The sequence below is a fragment of the Trichoderma harzianum genome (assembly GCF_003025095.1).
Source record: "Trichoderma harzianum CBS 226.95 unplaced genomic scaffold M431scaffold_7, whole genome shotgun sequence".
Taxonomy (NCBI): domain Eukaryota; kingdom Fungi; phylum Ascomycota; class Sordariomycetes; order Hypocreales; family Hypocreaceae; genus Trichoderma; species Trichoderma harzianum.
The window spans coordinates 1,922,468-1,948,616 of NW_020209255.1; the positions used below are offsets into that span (position 1 = coordinate 1,922,468).

Below are 26,149 nucleotides of genomic sequence, written 5' to 3' on the forward strand. Positions count from 1 at the left end.
TGGTTTTGGAGAGGGATAAAAAAAAAACAGATATTACCGCAGCAGCCGCTTGGCCAAAGAACAGTGCGGCCGGCGGCGGGGATCTTGTGATTCAAGTTTCCAGTTTCGGGGTTGGACAAAGACAGGGCCCGGATAGAAACGCAGCCGAGGGAGAAAAGGGAAGTCGATCAACAGGATGGCCAGAGGGCCTTTTTTTTTTCTGTCCTATCCCTCCCATGTACGGAGCAGGTCAGGTTTGGCTGGATGGCTGGCAGTGGTACAAGTAGCAGTGGTGGAAGTAGCATTTGCTCCGCAGGACACTCAAAAAAGTTGAGACACGCCGGCACGAGAACCAAGAAAAGCAGAGCCAAGCGAGGTACTTTGCACATGCACCAGATAGAGTAGGCGACAGGTCAGACGGCTGGCCGCATAAGAAGCAAATATGAAAGTCGAATGGGCCATTCATGGAGAGACGACGGAGTGGAATAATTAGCACGCCACTGCTGTGCTTTAGTCTCGGCCTGTTGGGCTGCTGCTGTTCCATGCGGCTGATGCGAAAAGAGACGACGGTCCTAAAAGCCCGAGAGGAATGTTTTTCGGACTTTAGAGTTGTATGCGTAGCATGGACCAAGGTTGCAAGGCCCGAAAGGCGCCGTTTTCGGTGGTTTGTTTGCGCATACGCCTGGTCGCGTAATGATCGAGGGAAAAAATGAAAGATTCCAGTGCATTAGGCGAGAGAGAAGCTCCTCACTCCTTGGCTGTACTAGCCAGCGAGGGGGCTGGATTTTGAATGCTTAAGACTGCCTCGCCACAAAACCATAGCGTAGCCCCTCCTATTTCATCACAAAGCATCCCTACAGCATCTTACCCCTCACAGCCATGATGGAGACCCCCCAGCGGCTGCATGGACAGTAGTGCGGGTGCTTGGGAGAGACCAGGCAGATAAAGCAAAGACCTACAGGAGGCTGCGTGAGAAGCGAAGATGCAGCAAGGGGAGCATCAAGTATTCCGTATGTGCTGCGGTTTTCATATGGAGACTATGGAAGAAGAAGATATAAATGCTGCAACATGGCCGGATCGGGAAGGTCTCCGGAGGCACGGACAAGTCCTCCGGCACTGGCCCGATGCGTGGGCTCCGACGGACAGCACGGCCTACATACGCATATGTAATACGTAAGGGCCGTGTGAAGTGACTGTGTAAAAGGCGCCGGTGTGCTTGAATAAGGTGCTGCTGATTCTCCAAGCGGCCAAAGCGAGGGAGAGGAGAGGGAAGAATTGATCCGTCACAGCGGCGTCGCTGCTAATCTAGTTCGTCTCACAGCAAAAGCGACGACCTGGCCTGAGCTTGAACCCGACTGGCTGCCACACGGAAGCAAGAGGCGTGAGCACGGTGCGACACGCAATATTGGAATCCCAATCACGAGGCCCATAGCTGACGGGGTCTTTGATTGTTTGGAGCTGATTGACGTCTGGCTGGCGCCATTTCATTTCCCGCAGGCCGCTCGGGCAGAGACGACTCATGTGATGGCCACGCCCTGGCTGCTGCCGGTTTCTTGGTTTCCTTGGTTTTCTTGTGCTCGCTCACTCGGTAAATGCAGGGAAGCCTGCTTGGGTGGTTTTTTTTCCGGAGTTTTCTGGAGTTTGCTGCCAAAGATTGGAGGCTGGCTCCACGGCTTGGGCGTCAGGCAATAAAATGCAGCTTATCAGGTGAGAAGCCCAAGTTCCATTGCCATTTGGCTCTTGCATCGGACTAGGTGGTTTCAAATCAAAGCTGGCTGGCCTTTTGGTTTTGCCTCTTCCCCATGGCCGGCTGGCATGACTGAGGTCCACAGGCTGTGCATTTCTGCGCCCCGCGCCAAAGGTTGCTGCATGCAAATGGCCGTATTTGTCGTCCAAGGCTTTTTGCAAACACCGGCTCGCACTGCGTATTTGCAACCCAACTGATCCATGGCGGAGGTGAGGAGTGAGGTCGGGTGTCTCCTAGCGCCACAGTGCGGGTCGGTGCGACGACACGGTATCTGGGTAGCTCGAATTTTAATTTTTGTCAGGTCGGTCGGTCAACAATGACAGAAGAGACAGACGGCCATCCAGGTCAGAGCTGAGCAGACCCAAAAACAGAGCAGCGGTCGGTGGTTAAAACGGCTATGGCGGGCGACTCGCTTTGCGGGCTGCCGAAGCCGTGACTCGCCCAGCAGAAGCGGCTCATCCGACGCCTTTTGCCGCTGATTTGATTTGGCCGCTGCGCTGTGCTGCTTTTGCCTGACTGGAGCCGGACTGGCGCCCTGAGGCAGATGCAGGGCCAACAGGGACGGCCTGACTGGACTGGGTAGCTCCAAGGTGGTGATGACCTTGACGCAAGTGCCCATGCCATGCCATGCCATGCCATACCATGCCTTACCATACCTTACCATACCTTACCATGCCATACCAATGCGATTCATGACTGGGCGCCTTTTAGACTTCCCATCTTTTCCTTGTCATCACGCGTGCTGCCCAGCTCCATTTCCAGCTCCAGTTGCAGCTCCATCTTCCATCTGTGTCTCCTCTTCCTTTTCCTTTCCTCCCTTCTCTTTTTCCTTTCTTCTTTTTTTTTCCTCACCTGCCCGGCTCAGCTCGGCTCGGCTCAGCTCAGCTCACCTCTCCTGCTCTTGCCATTGCTTCCGTTCTTGCTCTTGCTCCTGCTCTTGTTCTTGCTCTCAATCCTGCTGCTGCTGCTGCCTCCAGCTCTCGCTCTTGCTCATTCTCAGGCCTGCGTCTGTGCCTGTCCTCTTTCTTGCCTGTGCTCTTGCCCTAGCTTATACGCTCCTGCTCTTTCTCCAGCTCCAGCTCCTACTTCCGGCTTCTGGCTCTCCTCCTTCCTCCTTCTGCTCCTGCTCTTCCGCGGGCGCTCCTCCCTCCGCTTTGCCTCCGCTTCGCCTCCAGCTCCCTTGCACCTTCTCTCGCCGACGCCCTCGCCCTCGCCCTCGCCCTTGACGTCAACCCTCGGCACATTCAAGGGCGCTTTCGTGTTCGTTTTCGCAGCTGCCCAACATTCTGACTCCTAAGCATCGCTCTCTTGGTTCGGACAAGACCAAGTCCGCCATACTCTTCCATCAGCATAGCCATCTATACTTGCCGCATCTGGCGTTTCATCCAAAACCTAGGAAAAGCCAGGTGCGAGTTTCCGGGTTGACAGAAGATCCCGTCGTCTTCCGCCCACGCTCTGTGGAGTTGCAAAGCCAACTGGATCCACTTGTGGCTGAGCGGAACCAGCGCGTTCTCAATAAGCCATACTTGAGAACTTTCCGCCCAGGTACTCATACATTCGACACGGTACTGCGGAAGTCAACATAACAAACCCAAAGGACTCATATCATGAGGAGGCCGAAGTAAAAGCCTCTTCTGAAACGCCCCCATTCAAGCAAGCTTCCTGAAAATCCGTGGGAAATTCAATAAAATATGCTTTGTTCAAGGACTCTGATATCTTGATTCCACATATTCGCGAGAAGATTTCCATATTCCCTAGGCATATATATATCCTGGAATCTTCCTCTTTAGGACATCTATAACGTCCTCGTCAATTTTCTGCGTTCTGTCCTCCTTCCCCAAAAAGAAAAAAAGCACTAAAAAAAAACCTTGCTTTGTCTCGTATCAAGACTTCCCAACTGTCTATCCGGGAGAACCTGCCTGAGCTTGGATGGGTCTTTACCTCCGTCTTCTTCAAGAAATATTCATGAGATTCTCAATCCGCCGTTCTAAACACAGACCCTGGATCCGTCCCTCTGGCTGAGAGACCACCGCAGTAAAGATCCTGGACATATTTTTCATACATACAAACTTATATACGAACGAATTCTCTTCGTATACACCATATATCTGGCCTTGCTTTGGACAAGTCCACTTGCAGCGAAGTTATACCTTGGATATACCTTTACCGTTACTAGATCCACTTCTTCAAGCAACCTCCGTCTCTACCGTCAGTGTTCTTGCTTTTTCTGGATATCAGAAACTTGGATCGTCTTGACATATTATCTATACTCAACCTCCAACAGAGAGCTCAGGGTCTCTGAGAGTCGATAGCTGGATGAGCTTGACCTACCCACCTCCTGCCGATCCTGAAAGCTACAGGTTGGCCCCAAGCTGGATACAGCTTGTGGTTGAACCAATGGAACCTCATACCTTTGCGCCGACACCTCATCCTGATCAGTATCTTTATGGCACAACACCGGAATGGAGACGCGAGCTTGGTCATCATCATCCAGTACATCCACCATGGACACCAAACCAGGCTCCGGTCCCCCATATGTACGGGTTGCACAGACCGTTCGCCGTGGGCTTCGACTCACAACTTCAAATGGGCCCCCCTGGCGGGCTTCCGGTGCCCGGTACAGCGCCTCGATCCTATCAGTCGTACTCTCATCCTATGTCTATGCCCCATGCTCGACCATGGTCTGAGGGTTTCTCGCCAATGCCGGTTCCGCCTCCTGTTCCACCAAACCCTCTTGCTATGCAATATGCCCAACCCAGCTTGTATCCCGGGCAGACGTCGGAAAACGAGCTGGGTCAGGGGCAGAGTGGCGTAGCCCTGGAATCAGATGTACAGCCACATATTGTCTATCCACCACATCATCCAGTCCCTCCCATGAACCAATTTCCCGGATCCTTATCCACGCCTCTGCAGACCAGTCCCCATCCTCTACCGCCGTTCCGCCGGCCCCAATATCACTCTGTGTCTGGAACCCCTCCACGAGTCCCGCGCCCCTCCCTCCGTAAGTGGCTCGCATTCTAAGTTTCTTCCATTTTTCCTTTTCTCTGAAAAGTTCTCAACAAATCTATGACATGTTTGTCTTTTCTTTACTAATATATTAACCAACGTGCAGATGGCCCGCCACCCTATTATGTCGACCCATCTGGGCCTCCAGCACACACGCATCGCAGATCGGGCCATTCTAGGGCACGCCGGTCTGTAAATAGCCGTTTGACAGCTGCAGATATGAATAGAGATATAGAGGAGAACGGGACACATGATACTAGTGGCCCTAGATCGGACCGAGACCGAGTAATAAACCAGTTGCAGGGCGCTGTGGGAACTGCCAACGGGGCCACAACTGAGCAGAGAACTCATACCTTGGCGGAAAAGATGACAGTGAAATCTTCGCGTTCTCTTTTGCAGAAAGTCGAGATTCAAGAATTGCCGGAGAATGAGAGAAGTATGCACTGCAGACTCTTGTGATCTCAGCAGATGGAGAGCTAACCTGGCGTATAGCTTGCGTTATTTGCTACAATGACTACGGCGCAAAAACTCCCGAGGGAATTAACGAGGAACCTCTGCGGCTGCCAAAATGCAAACACGTCTTTGGGAACCACTGCCTCGCAAGGTGGTTTGAGGATTCTGATAGCTGTCCATACTGTCGTGACAAGCTAGAGCTGCCGCCTAAGCATCCGGAGCGCGTCGTCAATCAGTTTTTTACGGCTATGATGAGTGCTCGTCATCAACTTCCTCCTGGGTTAGCCGTCCATTTGTCTTTCCAGCCCCCCCTTCCTTTTCATCGAGCTTTCTCTCTCTCTCTCTTATATGTACACAGAACGTCGGCTAATCGTATACTGTAGAGCAACGGAAGAGATGTATCTGAGGCTCATGTCCAACCTTGTATCTGCTGAGGGCCTTGGTGGAAGTCAAGAGCTTGCTATGGAAAGGCGTCCGTTTCATGCGACTGGTGACTCAGATTCATCTTCTTATGACGGCGAAACCGCGTCATCGGCCTCGTCGAGGGCAACGACTGCAACCTCGCCGATTCGGAATGCCCAAAGAGATAACGCAAGAAATTCTCAGTGGCTGCCTCGAGCGCCCCAACAACGAGGCGCACATCCTCCTATGAGCCAGGAGAGGGAAGTTCCTCGGCATCGGAGGTATCGACCATCACGTGGTAATGCATGGGCGGTGACAGCCAATGCGGACAGTGATCCATTAGAGCCAGCTCTTTCACCTTTACAGGCCCAACAACCAGATGAGGGGGCCTCATCAAGTTCGACGATGCCCACTGACAATGGTGAAAACACGGCAGATGCCCAACCTCAGCCAACAAATACTTCGGTGGCGTCCGCAGTACAGAACAGGATTCGGCCATGGTGAAGAGATGGATGCGGAGTCGGCACGATTGAGAGCGCAATTGTGGAAGCGGCTGGTTGGCTCCCAAGTTGATGAGAGAACCTTGTGTCCATTGGTCACAACGCCTTTCTCTTTCTTTTCTTCCCCTGGATTTCTCGTTTGTTTCTTATCGCTCGCTCTTGTCCCTGGGGCTTTGACTTTGTTTTGATACCGATTTTAAGCGTTTACTGCATACGAGTGTGAGCTGTGTCGATTGTACATAGAGGAGGATATAACTTTTGTATATGGAGTTTCGGCGTGTAGGTTAGTGAGGAGTAAGTGAGCATAGCGAGTGAATTCTAGCGAATGAAGACATGATGCCTTACTAGAGCAAACGTGATAAATACATGCTCATTCACAGGCCCGACAGAAAAGATGGCGCTGGTAAGAAGGATTAGGGCGCAGTTTGACATTCAGTATTGCCTATCTGGGCATCTTCTGCTTTAGCGCAGACGAGTCTGGCATTCTGATTCGAGCTGAGTTGAGCTGAGCTGTCGTTTGGCGGCTGCTTAGAACAACTAAAGTTTCAACAGTACATACAGCACAGAGGGGGAAGCGGAGCCGGAGGACGACCAACTCTTACTGAAAGCCGGTCGATGGGACAACTGCGACCGACGGCTGAGAGCTCGGGGACGCCACGGTGGCATTGCACATGAAGCTTAGGGTACGGGTCTTTATTGCAAATTTAAGCCCGTTATCCGCTCATCAAGACTCAACGTCAGCTTTTCATCATTTTCTTCCTTTTTTTTTTAGAGTATCATCTAGAAGTGAGAGAGTTCATCTTATCAGCGATAGCAAGCCACAATTAGCAGGGCGTTTAATGCCGGGATAGCTTCGGTGGGTGTGGAGAGCTCTCTCACCCTTGTAGTATTACTAGCATATCTCTCTTGTACTGTAAGAACGAACTTGTTAGGCTACAAGCTTCTTGGTCAAACAAGTTTACCCATCAGCATTACTTTAGCTTACTCCTGATACGACAATACGCTCCTCGCTTGTGTCGCATAAATGCAGTAAGTCTTCCGGAGGAAACCCGGACGCGCGGACTGCCTGGAATCCCGGTCGTGAAAAAGCGGTTCCCGGTTAAGTGGCTATTAGTTAGGGGGAAGGATCAGTTTCAACATTTTTATGATGCGAACTCCGTTGGGGCTGGGGAACGGCATTCGTGGCAGTTATTTTCCTGCCTGGGCTAATAGAGAGCGAGTGAGAAGGGAGGGGTCTTTAATGGAATCAATGTAAATAGTAGTTGATATTTTTGGATTCCCCTTTTCTTTGCTTCAAGTTTTATTTCATTTGACGTTTATTCCTTACGCTTCCCACATTTAAACTCTAAGACTCTATCTACATTTAAAGATAGAAAGAAGGGTCCCAAAGCCTTTTTATTGTATTGGCAACACAGGGAACATTGAGCAAGCCTCTATCGATCAGCTGAATACGGTAATCTGATCTACTGGATTGTGGTCTGAACCTTAAAATTTCTAGAACTTTGTCACAACATCTCTCTCGTGTTCCTCTCGTTGTTATTTCCGTCTAACTTTATATTTGCCTTTTTTCTTTCCCCGCGTTTGCGGTTGCGACTCTGTGCTGGTTTCTATAAAGCCTTGGTACAGTGACGACACACCATCTTCTTTTTGGGTGCCGTGGCACCACTACTTTCAACGAACGACTGGCGTCCCAACAGACAACACACACACATAAAGAGGGCGTGACCGAGCCTCTGAAGCCATGGCGCTCAAGCTGATGCTGGCCACGGCTGTCCTCGGCGGCGCGGGATGGACGTATTTGGGCGAGGATGCGTGGTCTCGGGCGTCGTTTGTCCAGGCGGCCGCGGTGCTGCTGCTGGCGCAGGTGTTTGTGTATCACGGCATCTGGTCGTTGTTTGTGTATCCCTTTTGGTTCTCGCCGCTGCGGCATCTGCCCACGGCGTCCGGCGGCCACTGGCTGTTGGGCCACGGGAAGAAGATCTTGGCCGCTAAGCCTGCTGTGTTGTTCAGAGAGTGGTAGGTTTCATGTGTAATCCATACTGCTTGGCAATTGATGATGGCTGACTGGCCAAAACAGGGCTTTGAATATCCCCAACGATGGGCTCATTCGCTACTACTGGCTCCTCAACCGCGAGCGTCTACTCATCACCTCTCCGAAGGCCCTGGCCGAGGTACTCGTAACAAACAATTACGCTTTCCAGAAACCCGAGAATGTCAGATCCATGCTCGGCCGTGTTCTGGGCTATGGCGTGCTGTTGGCCGAGGGAGACGAGCACAAGCGCCAGCGTCGCAACTTGATGCCGGCCTTTGCGTTCCGACACATCAAGGATCTGTATCCCGTCTTCTGGGACAAGGCGCGGGAGGTGGTCCAGGCCATGACGACTGAATGCGGCAAGCTCGGAGAGGCAGAGTTCGAGGCCGGCGAGTGGGCGTCCAGAGTCACCCTCGACATCATTGGCGTCGCCGGCCTCGGCAGAGACTTTCACGCGATCCAGGATGACAACAGCGACATTGTCCAGACGTACAAGTTTCTGTTCAAGCCTAGGCCGCCGGCCAAGTTCCTGGTGTTCCTGGCAACTCTGGTGCCCACATGGCTGCTTCAACGACTACCTCTGGAGCGAAACAGGGCTATCGATGGGGCGGCCCAAAAGATCAAGTCCGTGTGCCGGGATCTCATCCGAGAGAAGAGAGAAAAGATGATGGCTCACAAGGGGCGCACGGATGTGGACATTCTCTCCGTGGCGATTGAGAGCGGCCAGTTCACCGACGAAAACCTGGTTGATCAGCTCATGACGTTCCTGGCCGCCGGCCATGAGACGACGTCGACGGCGCTGACGTGGGCCATCTATGAGCTCAGCCGCTCGCCCGAGATGCAGACGCGGCTGCGCAACGAGATTCGGGAGAAGCTGCCTTCTACGGACGATGCCGAGGCCAAGATTACGAGCCTGGACATTGATCACATGCCGTACCTCAACGCGGTGTGCAACGAGTCGCTACGATTCTTCAGCCCTGTTCCTATGACCATTCGCGAGGCTGCTCACGATACCACCATCCAGGGGGTGCCCGTCAAGAAGGGCACTCGGCTCACCATCTCGCCCTATGCCGTCAACGCGGACCCGAAACTCTGGGGCTCGGATGCTTCTCAGTTCAACCCGGACCGGTGGATTTCTGCGGAGGGAGTTTCTGACGAGAGCAACAAGAGAGCTGCGAGCGGCGGTGCTGAGAGTAACTATGCGTTCCTGTCGTTCCTACATGGGCCGCGTAGTTGTATCGGCATGGGGTTTGCCAAGGGGGAGTTTGCGTGTCTCTTGGCGGCTTGGATTGGCAGGTTTGAATTTGAGCTGGTGAATAAAGAGGAGATGGACTTGGACAAGATTGATATCAGGGGCGGAGTGACGGCGAAGCCGGCGAATGGATTGTATGTGAAGGCTAAGGTGGTGCCTGGATACTAAGAATCTTGAAGAACAGAGGGAAGGACGATACTTTGTGAAAAGAGAAGGGTTATTTATAAGAACTGGGACTAATGAGTGTCTGGGATTGACATGAACATGGTCTTTACAAGAGAAGGAATTGACACTAAGCTGTGAGGTGGAAGAAGACTCATTCTTGGTAATGAGGGTGTAAGATTGAAGTTAGGGGGGAGCAGCAGCCCTTTATATAGGTGTTTAGTAGACGGATTATGAAACTCCTCACTCTGTTGGGTAACTAGGTTTTCGTGTAGGTGGATTTCATAGTTTTATAACTTGAAATAATCTGCCTGAACTATTCAATTGATTCGTTCACGGTATAGTTGAGTCGTCATCTCAACGCCACTTTGAGTAATCATGAAACTTGAGCAATTACTCAAGAGGAGTCGTTGCTTAGAGTTTTGGACCCTGAATAATTGATTTGATGGGTAAGCCACAGTCCACAGATACAAAAACCATATAATAGCCACATCAAGGTACGGAGTACATGTAGCTAATAGCTTCACAAAGCCTCCCATGGGGCATGAGGCGCTCAGTGAAACACTATCTGTCTAATAATACATCCTACCTTATCTCATCTGATTAGATAGTAATGGAGATTTACATTGCCGAGACTCAAATGGTCATTTCGTCAGGCCCTCCCAATGGGATTTACTAGTCATATTCCTCCGTACTGTGAGAATGATAAGAAAGACATGTACTCTGTATGTACCCTTTCGAGGATCGACATCCCTACCTTAGGTTAGGAAGATCTTGATGGCGTGCATGTTGCCAGACAAGCGAATGGCCATCATGGTGAATTTGGCCTCGATGCTCAGGCATTCATGCATGAAGAAAAGGCGTCATCTTTTTCCTAACTGCAGGCCCTTATTTGCTAGCATGTGTGTGTGTGTGTGTGTGTGTGTTTCTGGGCTCTTGCGTTGTAAGCGAATGAGTTGTGAGAGTGTGAGTGGGTTCTGCTGTAAGTGCTCGTCCCTCGGTAGCACGTCTGGCTTCGTTTTGGCCTGAGACAAGGTCTCGCGATGATGGGCCATGGGTAGGTAAGACGGAGCCGCGAAAATGGCATGATACCCATGTAATGCTGCTGGATACAAGCGCTGCCATCAAAAACCGTCGATTATTATCACTGATTTGGGCCACGATGACATGGCCATGCCCTGCAGGGTAAGTCAATCCGCGCGTGTGCGTGCACCCTCCCGACGCTTGTCGCCCTTTTTTTGTCACCCTGTTTTGGGATCTGTGAAAGATGCAGAGCGAGGTGGTACTGCGGTGGTTAGTGCCAACTGGCAGAAAAGCGGGGGTTTTCGGCGAGCAAAAGTCGGGTAGCGGTCAAGTATCAGATAAACGATTCTGATGTGGTCAGACAGAGTGAGACAAAATGTCGCCCAACTGTGTGTGTCTCTCTTTGCAGTGTCGGAGGGGGGGTCGAAACGGGCGGCTGGAGGGCATTTGATTGGTTGAGAGGTGAATGGACAGGACTGGACAGGACAAGTACCCGCTAAGGCAGCAGAATGTATCCGCCGTTGCATGTGGGAGGGACTGATTCGATGTGAGGGTGAGTGAATGGGTGTTAGGCATGTCTCACTTGGGAGCTGTTGGGAGAGGGGGAGGGAACATCGTGTTGCCCTCGGTTCAGCACTAACAAACAAGGCCGTTGATACAGTAGCAAAGTAGCTATCACAAGCTGGAGCTAAGGTAACTCGAGAGCATGAGCATTGACACGCTTGTTATGACCGGCCCCACAAGACGTAATGTTAGGGAAATCCCGTTATGAACAAAGTCAATTGATCGGGAAACCTGCCATAGAATTACAAAATGCACATGGACAATACCTACCAGGTACATGCTATTGCTGTCAGTGGATACATGTACTTGTATGTAGAAATTTTCACTCTTTGTGCACCCGTTTGCTGCCTTTACCTGGGTGCTCAAGTTATACGAAGAAATCCATGGACGTCAAATCACGTACCACGAGCACCCTGGCACAAACAATCTTCGTTTCCCTCTCCCTTGCTACAGTAGGTATCGGCAAAGACATATAGATACAACAGTTGGACAAGAGCTCGCCGTACACGCTCGTCTGAAACAACACCGGAAACTACCCCAGCTCGTTTGCATCTTGTGTCTTGCCGCCAGATCTCGATAGTATCGTATCGCCAACGCTGAACGCTGCCCCCTTTTTTATGTCTGGCCCAGCTCTTGTGATCGTTCGCTGGCCAGCTGAACTCGCCGCTAAGGCCCATGGCGCCGCAGCCTGATTGGCCCTCCCGCAGCCACAGCGACCGGGCTGGCCACCATCTTCAGGCCCCGGGACGCCTGAATTGTCAAATTGTTCGTCGCCCCAGCCACCGCCTGTCCACGGAGCGGGTCGGGTCGACTGGGGGGGAGCGAGGGTTGGCGTCGTGCTAGTTGCATCAGCTCTGCTCTTCCTGGAAACCAAAACAAAAAAAACAATCTCTCCTTCACAAGCAGCACGACGGAAAGTGTTATCGATCGTGTTACTGGCAGCGTGAGTGACCAGCCGCCAAGCCAGGTCAGGTCCCCACGATGCCTCATCCCCGCCGCCGGAGCCCGGAGAGCTCCAGGAGGCGGAGGCGCGAGAAGCGACTGTCGCGCGAGGAGAAGGATAGCCTGTACTCGTCCCCTAACAGCATCACGCCTCAGCAGATGCCGGGCAGCTACAGCGCCGACAGCCCACAGCAGCAGCAGCAGCCGTATCAACCTCCGCCTCAATCCCAATTTCAACCTCAATTTCAACAACCACAACAACAACAGCCTCCGCTGCCGCTGCAGCAACAGGCCTTTCCCTCACCGCCGCAGCAGCAGTATCCCTATCCGCAGCACTACCAGCAGATGTCGCTGCCAATGCCGCAGCACCACACGCCGTCGCAGGATGCGGCCCAGCCTCGGTCCCGGGCCTCGTCGGGCTCGCTGTCCTCGTCGCCATCCTCCTCATCCTCCTCATACACGGAAATCACTCGAGTATATCCCACCTCTCGCTTTGGGAACTTCATCAGCACCTTTGTCAAGGCCCCGTCAGAAGTGCGCCGGAAGCATCGCCGCAGGGGCAGCGGCACCAAGAAGCGCCGCGGCGTTTTCTTTGGCGGCGGCAGCAACTCGTCTCACTCGTCAATCAATTCCGACATGGCATACGGCACCGGTTTCGTCAAGAAGGAAAAGGATCGGTCCACGCGCTACAGCAGCTCCGTTGCGGGCTCCGCCGTATCGGGCTCTCGACAACAGCAACAACAGCAGTATCCCCCAGCCGCCGCCAACAGGCCATCCCCTAAACTACTTAATGAGGGGAAGCGTAATAAGACGGATGAAGAGATTCTTGCCATTGGGCGTCAGCTGTCAGATCTGGCCCGGAGATCCAACGAGGAGGACTTACGCGCCGCGGGAAAGACCCGGCCGTCCGGACTAGCATCCACCGCCGCCGCCATCAGTGCACTGCGAAAGAGCAGAAAGGAAGCCAAAAAACGAGGCCTTGCGGGCTCCAAGAAACACCGCGCATCATCTTCTGATGAATCGGACTGGGAGTCGGCCTCCGACGATGACGGTGATTCTTCCGAGAGCTCCTCGAGCGATGACAGCACGTCTGCTCTGGCCTACGGCGGTGATTCTTCGCGTTCCAACGTCGCACTGTCCGGGCTCATGGGGGCCGCTGCCGGAGCCGCCACCGGGGCCGTAGCCTCTTCCGTTGCCAGCTCCAAACCTACGTATCATAGCAGGAAGAGTTCTGTTGTGGATCCCCGCCTCTTCGGCCCGGTCAACTCATTGCGTGGGCTGGTTCACACACCCTGCGGGTTTGGAGATGAACAGCCGCCTCCGGCTTCGATGAGCTCAAATCGTTACGACAATGACAGACCGGCCACTGGTGAATCGCAGGCCGATTCCACCCACCGCCCAGGACCCATCCCCCTCCAGCAGCCAATCCCCATGGTGCCCGTCTCAAACAAGGTCTTTGAGGCGGGTAGGCGAGATTCTCGAAACAGCTACCGCCGTCAGCTCTCTAATAGTGGGAGTCTTGACCCTACTCTGAGCGGCGGTGTTGCGGCTGCAGCAGCGGCTGCAGCAGCTGCCATGGCGGATCAAAGAGGACCTTGGACCGAAGACCGTATCTATCGCGATAATGTAAAGCTCACTCGTCCGGATCCAGAGGAAGATTATTTTCAGCGGGACCAGGCACCCTTTGAAGAACTGGAGCGGCGGAGGGCCAACCCGGAGGTATACTATAACCGCCGAAACGATAATGACTCCCCTCGACTAGAATCCGACCGCCAAATGCCCGACTATGGCAAGGACTCGTCTAACCTGCCTAGAGATAGCAGGTCCTGGATGGAACTTCATCCAGAAGAGCGCAAGGAGACCCTGAAATACCAGACTACCTACGATGCTCATATGAGAGATACGGAGAGGCAGCTACGCGATGATAAACTCCGCGATGCCCAGAGGCAACAGCAGCAACCCCCGCAACCCGCTCGTGCGATAAAGGCAGGTGACCGGAATATTGAGACGACTGCCCAGCCCGTTCCAAAACCCCTTGTTGACCCTTTTCAATACCAGGTTGCCAATGATGCTTTCAACACTCCCCAGTTCAACACGCCCCGCCGGGAACGAACACCCGAAATCGTCACCGTCAGTCGTGTTCCCAATTTTGCCGACCCTTCGCCTGCCCCTTCCTCTGGCCCCCCTCCAACTCAAATGCCGTTGCGACCACAGAGCAATGCGGACATTAGGCTCAGTCGAAAGGACTCGTATGAGATTGAGAGAGCAGCCGAAGAGAGGAGAAGGGGAGGTGAGAGTGAATCTCGGAGCAGAGACCCTAGGGGTGGGTACGAATACGAACAGGAGGAAAAGGATGCTCGGTCGATCCTGGATGAGGCCAAGCACTCGACGATCCCGGTCGCTGCTGTTGCCATTGCCTCCGCTATTGCTGTCGAGGAAGAGCGGTCACGAGAGCGTAAACGCCGCGAATACTCGGATGATGGTTCACGAGATCGAAACAGGCCAGAAAAGGACGCTGTCCAGGAGGACGCAGACAGATATTATCGCGAGTCTGTGATTGCGCGAAAGATTGCGTCCGATGAGATTCGGTCTCGCAGCCACTCCCCCGATGAATCCGTGGTGGACAAGTGGGAGAAGCCGTCGGCCGAAGAATCATTTTCCATCGTCGCACCTCCCAGCATGGAAGATAGGGAGCATGACGACGACGAAAACCCCTACGCGCCTCCCAATGCCGATGTCAGGATTGACAATGAAATCTTCCCACACGAAACTGACCGGTTCCGAGCCACCAATGGGCTTGATGCCGCGAGATTCACGTCTCGGGACGCTTCATGCGAGCGTGAACGTCCCTTGCTGAATATCGTTCGTCCCACTCCGGTGCCCAGCCCTGATTCCACATCAGTAGGGCTGAAGCAACCAGCGGAGGTGCCTGCATCCCGAGAGATTGAAAAAGAAGAAGAATCGATTGCGTCATCTGAGGATGAAGAAGAATCCGATCCAAAGGGCGAGGCAACGCACTCGTCACCAAGCGGCAAGTCTGTCACTTGGGGCGAAAACTCGACAAAGCGATTCGTAGTCGAATCTCCCGAATCTCGTAGCCGTGCAGAGTCCCCAAACGAGTTGGCTGAGACGGAAGACAAACCCAGGCCCCGTCTCAGCAAGATTAGCCAATGGGGCAAGATCGCCGCCATGATGGCCGCTGGCACCGCCGAACCGACCACTGAGCTTGATCGGCACACTGCGTCGCGGAGCCGTGATCTGCCTGCCGATGACGATGTCAACGGCGCACCACCTGTTCCTGGCCCCAAGCCGGCTAGCCCTGAGCCTGAACAGATGCCTGGGACCTTTTCCGATGATCTCGAGTTTACAGCTACCGTGGCAGCCGGCCTAGAGAAGAGCGGGTTCGATCCTAATATTGTAATTGACGATCCGGATTTCCGCCGCCGAGGCTCTCGCCCAGCCGATGCCGAGAGATCAGTTGAAGAGCCTGTACCAGCCCCAGAAGATGATCTGGCAAAAGACAGGGAAGTGGTAGCAGACGAAGAAGAGCTCTCGTTGGCTGATACAGATGAGTCGGAAGATGAAAAAACTCAGAAGCAACGGAAGCTCAACGCACTGGAAAAATATCTTCAGATGCGACAGTCTGGTGAGATCAAACCGCCGTCTCAGCCGGCCGAGCCAGTCGAGACGCCGGCCGTAGTGGAACGCCCAATCACGCCTCCTCAGAATAATGAGCGACGAAATATGCTAGAGAAATTCCTCCAGCGTCGACAATCAGGCGAGATTCAGCCTCCACGCGAAGTACTAGAGTCGCGTAACTTGGAGTCGGTTCCTGAGGCTCAAGACGATGACGAGGACAAAAAGGCCAAGAGAGAGAGGCTGGAGAAGTTCCTCCAGATGAGACAATCCAACCAAACCGAGGAGCCCGAGACCACGGAGGCTGTACCAAGGCACGAACCTGAGGCTGAACGGCCCCCGACAAGGACACCACTCCACCCGGAAGCTCTGGCTCAATTGGATGACAGTGCCTCCGATTTTGCTCCCAGCAAGTCAAAGAAGAAAAAGAAGAAGAAGCGACGAGATCGCCTAGATGACGAACGATCCGGGCTGTCCATTCCGGGCGACGAGGGTACTGAAATCTCAAGGATTTCGGTGCCCGGTGACGAGGCCACCGTCTTTAGTGTTGAAGACTGGGAAGACTGGGACAGTTCACCAAGATCCACGCGAAGGTCTATAGTGGCTTCAGAGCTGTCCACCTCTAGCAGGAGGAGCACCCGGCCGAAGCGCCGGAGCGGCACAGAGAAGGACCTTCGTGAAGTTGACGGCAACGAGCCGCCGCCATATTCGAGAGATGGTCCCACGGACGATCAGGATGATGAAAGAAGGCCGAGAAGCCGGGAGAGCAAATCTTCACAGTATAATGATAATAGCGAGAAACCCATTTCATCGCGTAAACGCAAAGACTCTTCCGGAAAAAAGTCTAGCTTTCTCTCAGGCATCTTCAACAAGTCCGGCGGCAAAACAGAAACCATTAATGAGAAGGGGGACTCTTTTTTTGAGCAAGCCGGCATCCTTGGCGCGGGTGCCGGCCTAGCGAGCCTTGCTGCATCTGCAGCAACGGCCTTGACTCGCTCAAATGCCGCCGATGTCTCCTCGGACCCGGAGAACATCTCGCGAGATCTCCCTGGCTCGAGCCGGGAGGATGAAGATGTCTACCCCGTGATTGCTCCCCGAGCAATTGCTATTGATCCCCAGTATGGAGATCTGCTCCCTCTACCACCAAGCGAACCGGGCACTCCCCTAGATGCCAGTCTTGACAAGCTGCCGGGCCTGCCCGACAGTCGCCCTGGGACACCGGATGAAGATCGGGCCCGGAGATTTGAAAAGACCCATCGCCGGCAACGAAGCAATCAAGAAAGCTCCCGCAACAGGTCACACAGCAACACTGCTGTCCCTCTAGCACTGCTCAGGGGTATCGGGTCTAGCCCTTCCAGCCCGGTTATGGCCTTCAAGCCTCCCCGTACGCCACCACGGCCAACCTCCTGGGATAGCACCAAAGAGTTTATGCCTCTGATGCTTCTCGAGCATGCCAGGCGCGGATCAGCTGACCTGAAAGGCGAAGAGCTACCGCCTCTACCGCCCAGTGAAGTCTCGAGCGAAACTGAGGGCGGAGCAATGTCTGATCGGGAGGAGGACCAGTCATCTGCACTACGACTACGTCCTGAAGACTTCCGAAGCCCCATGCCTCCAAACGATGGGTTCAGCTCTACTGATCATCAACTCCGACTCCAGACCGACATTCCGACAATGGGCAGATCTGTATCCGACGAGGGATCCGAAGGTTCCACGCCAAAGGCAGACTTGACGTATGAGCTGCCGGTTCCGCCTACTAACAACACTCTAGGCGATTACAACATACCTGTTCCTGTTGAGTCAACGCCTTCGTCGGGCCAATCGGCTAGGACAGTGGATGCTCAAGCCATACCGAGCCCTACGACTCCTACACGGCGCTTCCTCTCCCCCAATAAGGATATTCGCCATCATGCCGAAGAATTGACATCAGCAGACGAACCCTCCGATGATTTCGAGACCGCACGCACCTCGCCTGCTGATAACAACGACGATGACGAGTTATTTGAACCGCCGCCCATTGAGCCATCGATGCTTGGCGCTATTCCTGAATTTTCAAGACCCGCAAAATTCTGGGAGGACAAGGTACCGGAACATTCAGAACCGACATCTGTGGATAAGGTGATTGAGACTTTGCCTAGCATTGAGAATGTCCCAAAGGACCAGGCCCAGGCCCGCCAGGGGAGCCCCAGCTATCTAGACCCCTTACTAGAATCCGCCGAGGAATCGTCAACAAAGGGTAAGAACAAGTCCCTTTTATCTGACGCGGAAATCGACCCCGACTTATCTGCTCAACCTACGGCCGACGAGACACTGGCTGCATTTGTTGGGGTTCCGAAACCAATTCTCGCCAAGGAGCCTGCTCTAGATGCCGACAGGGGATTCTCAGACGAATATACTCCGATCAAAGGACGCAAAGCACTGCCAGTGATGGTTGAGGATGAATCGGAGCCAGAGCCTGAACGTTATGCTTCTGGACCGGAACTTGAGTTGGACAAAGAGCCAGCGGCGGTTTTTGAGCCTCTTGATGAGGTTGTTGAGGCACCATACACTGAGACTGTCGACATTGTACCTGTGTCTGAAGATCTCTCGTATGATGCCATTCCTGAATCAACTCAACACTCGGATTCTGAAGAGGTTGAAGAAATCGTCATTGGTACCATCCCGACTGCAAAGTCTCGCGCTATCCCCGAAGCCGCTACCGAAGTAAAAGCTGAGCCTGTCCTGGAGGAGCCTGAGCCTGTCCAAAGAGATGCCGGGCAAGAATACCCAAGGAAGCCTGAGGCATCTCCAGTTATTGAAGACTCAGAGGAGTCAGAAGATGAGGAGGAAACAGATGAAGAGGAGGACTCTGAAGAGTCTGAAGAGTCGGAAGAAGATTCCGAGGAGGAGGAAGAACACGCCGTTGCAGATGCCGGAAAGCACGTCGGGGAAGAGGGCCACGCGGTTCGCGATATGACGGCATCTGTCGAGACTCTGGGAGCTGTTTCCGTTGTGTCATCGAGCTCTAAGAAGAGCAAGAAGAAGAAAAAGAAGAAGAAGAAGAAGAGAAAGAGGAAGAAGAAGAGCAAGGCGGCGACAGCAGCAGCAGCAGCCGCAGCCGCAGTTGCAGCAACAGAAGCCTCCCATGACACTCCCATTCAACATGCCAAGGAATCCGCAGAGTCTACTGTTATGCCAGTCGTGGAACCCGCCAGTGAGACGCCCTTAGATGTCACAAGAGTTCTTCCTACGGAGTTTGATCGAAATGACTCCGAACCCCTTACACAGCCTGCACCTGTTCATGCAGTAGAAGCAGTGGAAGAAGTACCCCTTGATCTTGCCAAAGAATCTCCTATTCAAGAAGCAGTATACGAGACCCCAGAACAGTTCACACGAGAGATTGCAGAGGAACCTACAATTGAAAAAGCACAAGAAGTCGCTGCATCTCCCGAGTTCACCCCCCGCGACGGCTTGGAGCCTGTGTCTGAACCTACACCTCTCGCTGAGACCGAAGAGCCACAAACTATGCCATCAACTGCTGTCGAGAGTACAAACAACGACGCAGACGGCTTGGAGGATGGGCTTTTGAAGTGGGCCAATACCGATAGTGAACCGATTCCACATTCAGGCCATGCCAAGATTGATGAGACAGATACACTCTCACCAGAGCTGAGCGACGAACAAGACGGTGAAAAGAGGAGCATTCAGGTCGAAGATGAGGCCATTGCTGCCGAAGAAAAGCCTGAAACTCTTGCCCCCCTACAGGAAGAGCTTCCCCTACAGGAAGAGGTCTCTGCTCCCATTAGCGCCGAATCCGACCCAGTTTCCACTGATGAGGTTCCTACCGATTTACCTGCCAAAGGAGAAGATGATGACTCTGCTGATAAAGATCGAGAGGTAATGGTGACTGATGAGGTGGAGCCTGCGGTAGAGGAGATGCCTATTGAATCTCCTGCTGTAGCTGAAGAGCATGTCGATGCAGATGTCACAGACTCACTAGCTTCAGATGCTGATGAAGTAGCATCTGTTCCACGCGAAGAATCGCCTTCTGCTGACCGCGAATGGGAGGCTGCTCCTGAATATGAAGACACAATGCTGCCCACGATCATGGAAGAGGATGGTTTTGAAGAGGGCATTGAGGGTGAAGACGAGTTTGATCGAGATGCACCCTTCAGCGACCAACTGTCCCCTATCCTGGAGGAGTCATTGGAAGATTTGATGGAAGATTCGGCCCCTAAAAAGACGTCTGATCAAGAATCCCCCGAACCAACACTAGAGACTATACCAGAGGAATCAGCCTGGAGCATTGGTCGAGCTGAGGATCAACATGAGCAGCAGACCGCCGAGGAGAATAGATATCTGGAGCCCATTGGAGAGGAATCCGATGCTACAGTGGTAGAGGATATCTCTCTCGAGCCGCAAATGGATGAAAGTGTACCGCGATCCATTGGCGAAATAGCCGAGACACCAGACAGCAAACCTCTCGACTGGGCTCCTCAGCTACCATCATTTGCCTCTGACATTTCTGAGCCATTGTTTACTCAGGGTGATGCTCCTTCTGAGTACCCTACTCAGCAATTCCCTGCTAGCTATGAGCCTACGCAGATGGACGAGAGTTTTGCAGTTCCCGAGGAGCCTTCTCGATCACCACCCCCAGTACCTGATACTGCAGATGAAGGAGACTCTAAAGCTATTGAAACTGAATACTCCGAAGTCCCGGTAGTCCCTGAGGAGCCTTCTCGAACGCCACCCCCAGTACCCAATGCTACAGATGAAGGCGATTCCAAGGCAGACGAATTTGAATCACCGGAAGCTGTCGTAATACCGGAGGAGCCTTCTCGACCGCCGCCCTCTATACCTAGCATTACAAACGAGGCTGATTCTTTGGATGCCGTTGAAGCCCCCGAGGAGCCTTCTCGACCACCACCTCCGGTACCTAATGCTGCAGATGAAGGCGACTCCAAGGCAGCCGAACTTGAACCCTTGGAAGGCCCTGTAGAGGCTGAAGTTGATGCTCCAGCACTGGAGCAACAGGAGAAATTCGAGGAGAATATGGCGGACTTCGCTGACACCGCTGATATCGCCCCCACTGTTGAAGAGCGCGAACTGGTTGACGAGCAATTGTCTACCGCAGCCCCAGATGCTACTATCCAGGAGCCTGAGCTCAAAGAAGTTGATCCAGTAGAGGGAGGCAGCAACGAAGAAAGGCAAGAAAGTTCTGTCTCCCTGGATCTTGAACCGACAAAGCAAGAGCAGGAGCCTGAGATGATGCCAGATGAACAATTGGAGCCGCCCTCTCTTGAGGCTCCTCTTGAAGGTCCAATTGAGGCTCTGCCAGAGACAAGAGAACTCCCTTCAGCAGACGAGAGTCAAAATATGGAAGAGCAGGAGCAGGTTGCCAGCGACCTTGCGCCCCCGATGGAGCCTGAAACATCCCAGTTGCCTGCTTTACAAGAGGAACACAAGGGACAAGATGATATGGCAATTGAGCAACCCTCTGGTCAGGATATGAATCTAGATGTGACTCCGCAAGAAGACCAAAGCACACTAGATTCAAGGTCCTCCGAGCTACACGATGAAGACCATGAAGCCAAGGATGTGGAGCCTGTATCTCATCAGGAACCCGAGACAATGCCACTCCAGGAAGCCGACCGAGAACTGGATCTGGAACCCAAAGCAGAGCAGGAGGCTGTCGATGATGGATTGCAGCCGCCGATGAACAACACTGACTTGGAAAACGAGGGTTCTGGAGATATTTCTAGGGAAGTTGACGTGGATACCACCAAATTGGACACGCATTTAGAAACTGGAACTTCAGAGGACGCTCGACCAATTCACGAAGAGGAGCATAGGCCGGAGATGGAAAGTAACGACAATGAGAATCTCGACGCGGAAAAGAGAGAAGAGAAATCGGAAAATCCTGAACAATCTGTAGAACTTGATTCGACTGGTACTTTAGACCCCTCAGTGGAGAACAGCTTTCCCCAAGAACCTAATATGACATCTGAACTGGAACAACCCACACTGGAAGCTGAAATAGTTGCACCGTCAACTACGCCACCAAACGCAGAGGAGAAAGTGGAGTCGGAGTATCCCCCTCAAACAGAAGATTCTGAACAATTGAATCTCGCCCAGGATGATGCTATCGCTCCCGTAAGCACAGAGCATCAAGATCCTAGTGCAGAGCTTGAACCTGCCACAGAGGCCGAGCTACAGACCGAAGACCCCCTGGCACCGCAAGAGGCTCAGCCACCAACTGAAAAGGAGATTAACGAGCCTGAAAATGAACGCCAAGGATCAGCTGTGGCTGAAGGCCTAGACCAATTTGAGGCCCCGGCAGAGATTATTAAGGAAGACTCGATCGACACCAAGTTACCAGGATCGGATGCGGTCACGGATGCCAATGATGCTTCACGCTTGGACAATGAAACTACTGTGTTTGATGAAGCACGCTCTGATCCTACGGATGTTGTTGACTCTGGTATTTCCGAGGCGACTCGGGACATCATGCCGGCCGTCGAAGACAAGGAAGCGGCTGGTGATGACTTGGTTCAAGAAGGAACTTCTGAAGACCAAGTCGCTCATGATTTACAGCCAGAGGTTCCCAGCACAATGACAGATGCTCCTGCTGAGGAGCCCAAGCTTGAGGAAGCTCAACCAGAGTTGAAACCCGAAGAGCTTCCATTGGAACAAATCTCTGATGAACACCAGCAAGAGCCAAAGTCTGATGAGCCTGAGCCAGAATCAGTCGTCGAAGAGGCTGACAGAGGATTTGATCCTGCCTCTGAAGAGGTTCAACAAGAGCCAGCACTGGAAGAAAACCCACAAGAACCAGTTGTTGAAGAACTCCAGCAGGAGCCAGTATCAGAGGTCCAAGAGCCCAAGTCGGAGGAGCTTCACCACGACTCATCTGATGATGAAAGTGAGCACGAGTCACAGTCCAAGGAGCTCGAGCCGTCTATGACAGACTCTCAACTGCAAGACGTAGACGAGGCAACGGCCAAGAAGATTGCCAAGAAGGAGAGGAAGAAGGCTCGAAGACGTGCCCGTGCAGCAGCTGCCGCTGTCGAAGAAGCTGTCGTGGACCCAGTCGCGTGGAAAGATGACGCTCAATATCAATCTGCCACTGAAGAGATTTACAACTCTCACCCTCTCGATTCAACAGGTACAGCTGAGCAAGATGGTCCTGTATCCGATATCCTAGAAAAAGAAGCAGGTGTTATTCTGAAGCCTACGGATCTAGCTCAGCCTGATACTCAGGCTCCTGAGCTTGACACAATTTCGGAATCTCACGCCTTGGAGTCGACTCATGACAAATCGGTTGAGCCTTCACTACCAGACTCTACAGTCATCGCAGAACGCGATGTACTTGACAATGTTGCCGCAGATTCAGAACAATTCCCACCTGCTGAGGCAATCAGTCTGCCGACTGAAGAACTGATGTCTACTGAGCCGGTTGATCAGCCTGAACCTGAGGCTGCTTTGCCGACTGAACCTCAGGAGGATGTTTCCAAGGAGCGCACAGAGGAACCCCAACAAAAACCATTTGTTCCTGACTCCCCTGAGGTTCGACAGTCAAGAACCTGGGAAACGGACAAGTCTCGCAAGAACTCATCCGTGTTCTTGTCCGTTCCTGGAGCGGCAGACTCCTCAGGAAGTGAAGAAGACAGCGACGATGACGCTTCGTATGTATCCGATATGTCATACCAGCACAGCGAAGTTGGATCTTTTAGATACGGTGGACCAAATGACTCTACGTCAAGACTTACCGGCTTTGAGGTGACTGCTACTCCGCGTGGAGAGCAGCATGCCCACAGAGATCGACACAGAAAGAAGAAAAAGAAGAAGGGAGGCAAGAAGCACAAGCGCAAGAAGTCTCGCAGTGGCGGAAGTGAACGCGGAAGTGACCCATCATCCTCGCTGCCAAGTCTCCCAACGACTTCGAATCCCAACCTCGCGAGCAGTGTACCTAATGTCAGTGACAATCAAACTTCTATTTCCGATGAACTCGTCGACAAGGAACAGAAACCATCTTCCAATGTCGGAGAGGGTGCCGCCGCCGAGCCTCCAGCGCCAGTGGCCGGTGGGTCAAGGAACATTGACGAACTTTTGTCTGAATTTGCGGATGATCCTGAGTTGATGGATCCTCCGCAGAGCCAGCGGGTTGGAAGCATCACTGCACCGCTAGATACTATCCCTGAGGATGCTAGCGGAGAGGATGTAGGATCTCCACGGCTAAAAGAACCCATGAGCTTGCCTGACAACAAGGATTCCGACATGTCACGTCCTTCTGGAGAACAGATCGATTCCGCACCTCAAGAGGAAGAGCCAGAAAACGCATGGGACATGTTTACGGGCAACTGGGGCAAGTCTTCTGGGAAAAGGTCCGAATCTGACCTTACGAGAAGTTTAGAGCTCGCCCCGGACGAGAGGCCGCCCCAAGATCTCTTAGACCGTAAGCAGGCTCATATGATCCAAGATGCACCCCTGGTTGACGAACCCGCGGAGATTTCTACACCGCAGCGAAGGAATAGCCAAACAGACAACACGGCAAGTGATGAGCCTGCAGGATCTGAACTGCAGACTGAGAAGCGAGCTTCATCCTTTTCTGGAACCCAATCGCCAAAGGGAAAGGATCCGAAAAGCTCGAGGCCGGGCTCAGCATCTAGCCAAGGATCTAACCAGTGGCTCGGATTCCTATCCGAACGGTTCGGCCCTAAAAAGAAAAAGACTAGGGACAGAGACAAAGACCCAATAGGGGAAGACGACAAAGAAGACCCCAATGAGGAGTCTTTTTTAGGGAATCCAGCTCTTCGGAAAAGCGGTGACGAGAGGAGCTGGGAGACAAAAATCGAAACACTCGATGACTTCTTGCAAAGGAGTGGCAGCCCTACCACGCCAAAGAAGCGCAAGAGACGTCAAGGACAATCTGACACACCTACTACACCAAAGCGGACTGAAAGTATTGTGGAAGCTGGAGATGATGGGGGTGCCGTCGAGAGGAGGTTTAAGCGTGGAGAAGTTTTTGGAGGACAGTTGGTCGACAGCCCAATTCTTGAGGCAATGGAAGTCTTGGGACCTTTTGAGCTGCTGAAGCGGAATTCCCAAGTGGAGGATCCGATCGGCGGGCTTCTTCGGGAGGCATCGGAAATATCGGTGCTTCCCCCAATGGACATGATGTCTGAAATATCTGACTACGATTTATCTGATTATAGGTTGTCGCCACGCGGGTTGCCCTCAGTTGAGGAGTTGCCGGAGGCGGAAGCCGAAGCGACAGCCTCGGAAGTTGGCTATTACAGAGACAGTAGCTTTTCCGGAAGCCCCCCAAGCCGATCAAGGAGACACAGCACAAGCACGATTCCCATCGAAGACAATGAGGAGAAACTGCGCGACAGCGGGATCGATGCAGACTGGCTAGAAGCCGCCATGAAACAGCTCAAGACTCCTGAGCCGATGAACAGGACGCCAGAGCGCCAGCCCCAGAGACGACTACGACGATCTACACTGGGCGGCCAGAAACTACGGGAACCTACGTCGCTACGAGAGGCAGCAAAAGACCCTGAGAAAAAGACAATACCGGGAACCAGGGAACGAGTGTTGACGGGAACAGGAACACGACCGGAGACTCCAACGGGGAGATCCAGTCCCACTAGGAAAGGCTACGGGGCCATCACCGGGATGGGCTTTGGACGGCTTGCGAACGGAAGGGTGTCGCCAATGCCCGCGTCTTCGGCTTCGGAACGATCCGACACTCCTCCAGCGCTGAAACGGTCGGTCACATCACCAGTTACATCAGCGCCTCTACGAAGCCTGCGACGAGCCGTCAGCGCGCAGATTGGGCCGGGGCTCCAGCGACCGGAGTCGCCGTCAGTGCCGCTGATGCCAGCGGCGACTGAGCAGCCTCGAAGCGTCTCAGACAGCAAGATCCCGTCAGCCACAAGACACCAGACGGGAGATGAGGCGCGGGCCGACCCCGGTCGAGGTCGCGGCACGCCCAATAGCGGGCTGGTGCGACAGCGGACCCCTGAACGGCTGAAATTCTCGCACCAGGACGGCAGCACCAGCACAGTGCGGTCATCGTCGAATCCAACGCCGCCGCTGCTGAGACGGGCGGAGAGGCGCTTTTCGCTGCGCCAGCCAAACAGCAGCACCAGCTCCATCGCCCCGAACCCGATTCCCAGCCCGATGCCCGCCACCGACACCAGCACCAACCCGAGCCCAATCCCCACGCCAACGCCATTTTCAACTTCAAAGCCAGCGCCAGCTTCAACACCAAAGCCAACATCGGAGGCGCCCATTGCCAATGAAGGCCGCGTGCGCGCAAAGGACAAGCCGGACGTATACGTGAGTGAAAAGACTCTCTTTTGATCTTTTGAAGCTCTCGTCACATGATTTGTGCCCGCAAATGACCCGATCCACCGGCGTGCATGAGCACGGTCCGGGCTGAGTGTGCCCTGTTTATTTTTTTTCCCAGC

The 26,149-nt window shown here is 53.4% G+C and overlaps 3 protein-coding genes across 3 annotated transcripts; all 3 read left to right on the forward strand.

The window, feature by feature from the left end:
- Positions 1-4,261: 4,261 nt before the first annotated feature.
- On the forward strand, positions 4,262-6,091 carry M431DRAFT_496173 (hypothetical protein; the record flags this gene model as incomplete). The annotated part of the gene is made up of 4 exons (XM_024917462.1): positions 4,262-4,727; positions 4,839-5,168; positions 5,225-5,465; positions 5,569-6,091. The coding sequence occupies 4 exons, from the start codon at positions 4,262-4,264 to the stop codon at positions 6,089-6,091; spliced, it is 1,560 nt and encodes a 519-aa protein (XP_024773900.1).
- Positions 6,092-7,843: 1,752 nt separating this feature from the next.
- M431DRAFT_88158 (hypothetical protein) lies at positions 7,844-9,539 on the forward strand (the record flags this gene model as incomplete). The annotated part of the gene is made up of 2 exons (XM_024923876.1): positions 7,844-8,103; positions 8,165-9,539. 2 exons carry the CDS (start codon positions 7,844-7,846, stop codon positions 9,537-9,539), a joined length of 1,635 nt encoding a protein of 544 aa, XP_024773901.1.
- A 2,336-nt stretch (positions 9,540-11,875) lies between these two features.
- M431DRAFT_509232 (hypothetical protein) lies at positions 11,876-17,892 on the forward strand. Its single transcript, XM_024919250.1, has 2 exons — positions 11,876-17,777; positions 17,834-17,892. Exons 1-2 carry the CDS (start codon positions 12,102-12,104, stop codon positions 17,837-17,839), a joined length of 5,682 nt encoding a protein of 1,893 aa, XP_024773902.1. The 5' UTR covers positions 11,876-12,101; the 3' UTR covers positions 17,840-17,892.
- Positions 17,893-26,149: the final 8,257 nt, after the last annotated feature.